This window comes from Macadamia integrifolia, chromosome 2, assembly GCF_013358625.1.
Source record: "Macadamia integrifolia cultivar HAES 741 chromosome 2, SCU_Mint_v3, whole genome shotgun sequence".
Taxonomy (NCBI): domain Eukaryota; kingdom Viridiplantae; phylum Streptophyta; class Magnoliopsida; order Proteales; family Proteaceae; genus Macadamia; species Macadamia integrifolia.
Window position 1 is genome coordinate 8089466 of NC_056558.1, and position 6032 is coordinate 8095497.

The following is a 6032-nucleotide window of genomic DNA, read 5'->3' on the forward strand; positions in this document are numbered from 1 at the left end:
TCTTTATTTCTTTATTTCTTCTTCTTCTTTTTTTTCTGAACTCAAATCGTGGCTGTAGTGGTGCCCTTCTCTCTTATCTAAGCTTTAACAAATACAGCAAATAAAACTTCCCTTGCGAGGCCTACACATGCTCCCTTACAACTTTTAATTTTTAGAAATAGAAACTAATTAAGCTTTATAGAATCCAACCTTCTAAATTTTTAAAAAACTAAAATATAACTTGTCATTGACTAAAGAACTTTAAATAGAAAGTAAACAAAAGGAGTAACTAGATAAAATCTTCTCATTGACAGTTAAATTTTCTTCAAGATACTCCGTGCAATCACACTGGAGCCTTTAGAATAATCCCCTACGCAATATGGCTTCGTGGCAGCATCTTTCTTTTAGAATAGCTCTCACCAAAGCACTGTCCTAACCATTTCCTATCAACTAGTGTCTTCATTCTTTCGTCAACCATAAAAAACTAGTCCTAAATTTACCTAAATTATAATTTCCCCTTTGCTGTTATACCTTCCATAGTTAAAACAGAAAGCTCTCTCTCTCTCTCTCTCTCTCTCTCTCTCTCTCTCTCAACCTTGGGTTTGTTGAGTTTTAACCCACTCCTAGGAGACGACCTCTTTGTAGAACCTCTAGGTCCTACTTCAATGTCATCTGATTATATATACAGGCATATATACATACATACATACACACACACACACACACACACACACACACACACACATATACATATATACATATATCCACTCATTTTTATCATTGTGGATAGTTTCATCATTATTCATAGTGTACATGTTCTGACCTTCCTTTCAGAAGGATATGAGAGGTTAGCTCGTGCAAGGGACGGTGCATCCATTAGTGCTGCCAATGGCAATTATGATTCCATAACTGGACAGGACATGTTCTCTGAAGGTCTGGACTCTGAAAGGGCCACCTCACAGCTTCCTGAATTGGCTTCGGGTCCCACTAACCCAAATTTATCTACCGCACAAGTTTCATCCAGCAATGCTGCAGATTCATTTGACATGTTTGGGGAAGATGAAGAGAATGGTTCTTGTAATCTGTCAGCTGATGCAAATGGTTTGGGTTCTGCTTGTGCACCAGAACCTTTTTCTCAACCTGTGCCAGGAAGCTTAGATCGAGATCCAGAAAGTAAGATTATAGCTGTACTTTCCTGAAGCTACATTTTGAATCAAGACTTCAGAGGCACTATATTAGATCACCCCCTTAATGATGACCTGTATTATCTACAGGTGGAGGTCTGCAAACTGATTATATGTATGATGAGTCATCGGGGTGAGCAATATTCTGTTGTTTTGCCTTTTGACTTTGATGAGATAAGTTGGAATTAGTCTTGGGCTTTAATGAAATTGTGTGTGTGTTTGTTTTCGGGGTTTTCACATGCTCCTTTAACTTGGGATCTGAGGATTGATTTTGCAGGATTTGATCTGCATTTCTGATCTTGATATACCGTTTTTGGGATTCTCTACTATTAAGCTCACTGGATCGATTTCCCCCTTTTTCAGTTACTACTACAGTAGCAGTTTGGGCTACTATTATGACCCTTCATCTGGACTGTATTGCTGTGCAACATCCGGAAGATGGTAAGCTATGCATCTTCCTTCGCTATGCAAGTGGTTACAGTTGACATTTATGTATTGTGTTTTAGAATTTTCTGGGTAGAATGTTATATTTTTGAAGTTTAGATATTACCTACTGTTTATTATGATGTTACCTTTTTAGATAGTTCTGTTTTGCTCTGTTCTGTTATTTATTGCTTTGGTGGATTTAATCTCCTGCTTGGGTGCTTTTTTTGACCTCTTACTTCATGACAGTAGTATTGACGTCAATTGGATGGATGGGAAACAGGAATTTGAGCTTGTGGGCATAATGGAAGAAATTGATTTACCATATCATGCAAGGCATGTATACTATCTATTGGCTATTCTGTTTGCTACTTGTTGGTCATATTAGCCTTGAAGTGTGGCGCTGCCTACTTCCAGTTTTGTTATGATTTGTGGGGCCAAATTCCGGCAGAAAATTCCCATATCGACACTGGTACCCGGTAGAGCATACAACACTGGCAGAACATGTCTACACAGTTGGACAAAAAGTGAAGAAGGGGATAGAGGAAAATAGTGGAAATAAAATCCAGAGGAAATCGAAGGGTGAGGAGTAAGAAGAAGAGGAGAAAACCCCTGAGTAAGAAAGATATCTTTGTAAGGCTGCTCTTGTTAAGTCTGAGAAGAATAAAGGAGAAGGGACCTATCAAGTGAGAGAAGAGAGGAGAAGAGGAGGAGAGGGAGGGATTTATATCTCCTAAACAAGCAGCTCTGCAACTCAGATGTTTGAAGCTTAGATGGCCTCTTTTCCAGAGTTCAAACACAGAACTTTATTCACAAACCCCTAACTCCCCTCGGTTTCTCTCGTCATAAGTTGTAAGCATCTACAAGATAGATGTTGGGAATTCCGTTTCAATTTCTCAGCATTGCATTCTAAGTTCAGCCAAAACAAACCCCAGAAACATGGGCCCTCCACATGTTATGCTTTAACATCTGTTTCTGTCCTTATCGTAGTTGCGGTCAAGGCGACTGGTTGCCTTTTGTTGTGCCAAAGCGCCTGGTCCCAAAACCTGATGATCATGGCCTAATCAAGGCAGTTGGCCACAGTGGCAGAGAATTACATATACATGGCCACATTCATATATACTTCAAAGGGATTTTCTTATTCGCTTAAGGTGTCAAATAATTTGTAACCCTACTTTTTTGCCCTTTTAGCATTAGACACTTTTATTCCATGTGGGTAATTCCTGTCATATAACGTGTGTACCAGAACATTGTGCGAGACTGACATCTTTTGATGATGACATAAGGATAAGTCATTATCAAATTGTTTTGAAAAACATTTTTTTTTACCCCCAGCTTCAAATACCTTTTTGGAATAAGACAAGGGAGCAATCAAAAGAAGGTTAAAAGTTCTAAATACACCTACAGAGGTGTCATTTAGACTGTTCCTCCTTTTAAAAATTTATTTATGTTTTAGATTTCAAGTGGTGGCTGTGTCTACACTAGAAACTCGGTCCGTGTTCATACATCATAGAAGTAAAGTAAATATATTCTGAAATGCAGGTGTAGTTAGAGTTTCAAGACCCAAATCAGGAGCAGGCCAGGCAGTTGACTTCTCGTTTGATATGTTGAAGGTCTAGAATTGATTCTCATCTTTATGATCAGTCTTTTAACTTCTTATGCGAGCAGGTTGTACTGTATTTTGTTTTCAGTTTTTAAATGACAAAGAACAAAACGAAAGCAGCATGTGAAGTGGAATTATCATATCACACCCTAAAGTTCCGATCTGGTAGCCCCCTATCTAGCTTTTCTATTAGCGAGTGAACATAGGAAAACAGATCAATGGAACTAGTAATGAAGACGTGGTTATCTCTTCAAATTTCAGAATGTATTGGTAAACATATCTGGAATTTCTTTAACTATCTTGGTGCTCTTCAGCTGCCCTATTCAATCCATAGAATTTTAGGTTTACACTTGAGAAAAAGACAATTTGTATCCCAAAAGCTCTATCTTTAACTTCTAATCTAGAAGTTGCTTCACTGTCACTTAGAATCTTTGAATAAGAAATGTATATTCTTCTGGAGTTCTCTTGCTCCGACATTTTTGGTTACTGTTTAACTTAATTTCATCTGAGGTAGCATCCAAGTGGCCTATTTCTTCCTCGAATGGAATAGTGTCTTTGCGATCGCTGGTCAAATTAAGAATGGGAACTGTCAATTGATTGTCCTTGGAACAACCTAAACATGATTAGAGAAGGAAATGTGGAAAATCATGCTGTTTTATGGACACACACATTCTAAACAACAGAGCTGTCTAGAACTAGGCAGCCTTGTTGATGCAGAACCAGAAACCTTACATTTTGAAGTGGTCAGCCAGGTCTATTGGGGAGTCAAGCACACCTACTGGTTAGGCTGTGTTAACAGTAAATGAAACTCATACAAGCGTGGATTCCTTTACAGACTCAATTAATGAACAACTAGTGAGACTTAGATTTTGTCTGCTATTGGTGATAAAGGTTCCAGAATGTCACTCGGGAGTAAAGAATCACAGGGCTTCGATTGCATTTGACTGTGCCATCTAGAAGTTCCAGAATTCAAGTATTGAGTTAAGAAGACAGGTTTTCTGTGTACGTGCATAAATGTAATTATGCAATGCAAACAGGAGAAGTGATCTATAAATATTGGCTCATGTTGGATTTATAGTAAAAATATATAGTATTACAATGGATCATAGAAGCAGAAAACTGTGGTAGCAACAATAGCTCTTAGAGCAACTTAGATTAGTTTAGGTTCAGCTTCAACTATCCTCAGGCTTCACAGAACTGCACAAGGAATACAGCAACTCTTTAAAAACTGTAGTCACTAAACTCTCCAAAACATGGGTTTAAAGCATGAACCCCAAGACATCAGCATGTTGCCCTACTGTAACTAGTAAAAGTTGGGGGATAAAAAACCAAACGATTAACTTCTACTAGAGTAAGAGAAAAGAAATTTAAAAAAAAATAAAAATGCTTATGTCGTATAATAATTTAAATGTATGAACTCCTCTCCTTCGACTCCATGTATTTAATCGTTTCCTTTGGCTTCTGTGGTCACAAAGAATGGTCCTGCAGATAAAAAAGTGGGGGGAAAAAAAACTAAATAAAATTAAAGGAAAACCAAATAATATACTAGCTCCCTCTGACGTTCCTAATCAGTCCCAAGCAGGATCCATATGAGCCTGTGATCATTTTTCCTTGGCTTTTTTCAAATATTGATCCTTAAATCATATAATGTTCTTTTCTATTTACCCATCACTATCTAGTGACTAGTTACAAAGTATTTGTCACTAGATTCATCTTCATAGTTAACTCAGAAATTCTTGGCATGAAATGCATGTAATCTTTCTTCCGAGTAAACATGATTTTGCATATGCTTATGGAATGTCTCATGAGTATTCAAATTCTGATTTAAGTAAGAAAGCAAGGGAGACAAATCAGCAAGGGGAAGAAGATATTCTCCAGTTTCTATTTCAAACACAGATGTCCTAGATGCTACCATTGTGATCCACCGTGCAATTTTGCATTTGATTTTTACTATTGTCATTAAAATTAAGGTTGAGAGATACAGTAGTGCTAGAAACTGGACATGACTATTACATCTAGACTCTTTAGCAATGAATTTCCATTTTCAAAATTGTGCGAAACTTAGGTCCATTTTCTTATGCATTTGTGAACTGTGATTGTTCAATTACCAGATAATGCTTAGCTTTTTATTTATTTGATTATCTTTTGCAGGTACTCATTTAATGAGCAGACTGGGACTTATGATGAAATCCAGAATGAAGCCACATCCATCTGAGATGAGATAAAGGTGAGATCTCAAATTTTGCTACAAGCTGAGGAGTTTGTATAGATCTTTAGATAATTACATGGCCTTAACTTGTAATGCTTGAGAATTTATCAAGGTCTTTTCTAGTGCTATTTTCCCCTAGTGGTGGATTGTTCTTTATTCTAGTCTATAGTTGCGCACTTTAAGATGGAAGTGCGTACAATCTTGTGATTCTCCGTGAAGCATTCATATTTTCTGTCAACTCAAAAGCATTAAAGTCATTTCCGCTGAACCCACCCCACCCCTTGGTCTTTTAATTCATCTAGTATGCTTCATAAACTCTTCCGAACTGGCACATACGATGTCATACAGCCTATCAAATCTCAAACAGTACTCTTTCAACTATTCTCTTACTCTCTACCAGAGCCACTTAGGGATCACGTCAAATGTTCCCATTTCTTATTTACGTCAAATGTTTCCATTTCTTATTTGTTGTGAGTCGATCCAAAACCTTAGGCAATCATTCCTGTAATCCAGATTGAACTTACTTTACAGTCTTTAAGATCATTATGATAATATTACCTCAATAATGGATTAGGAGTCACAACTGTGCCGATTTGACTTGGATTGAACTGAATTGTAAAATTTGATGATTGAA

General features: G+C 37.3%; 1 protein-coding gene across 1 annotated transcript in view; it reads left to right on the forward strand.

Moving 5' to 3' along the window:
• Window positions 1–5666, forward strand: part of LOC122057677 — a 16532-nt gene extending 10866 nt beyond the window's left edge. Inside the window, exons 5-8 of the mRNA XM_042619877.1 lie at window positions 708–1152; window positions 1254–1296; window positions 1527–1604; window positions 5341–5666. Of these exons, the coding sequence (XP_042475811.1) occupies window positions 708–1152; window positions 1254–1296; window positions 1527–1604; window positions 5341–5404 (630 nt within the window). The 3' untranslated portion in view covers window positions 5405–5666. The remainder of the gene's footprint in view (window positions 1–707; window positions 1153–1253; window positions 1297–1526; window positions 1605–5340) is intronic.
• The last annotated feature ends 366 nt before the right edge of the window (window positions 5667–6032 follow it).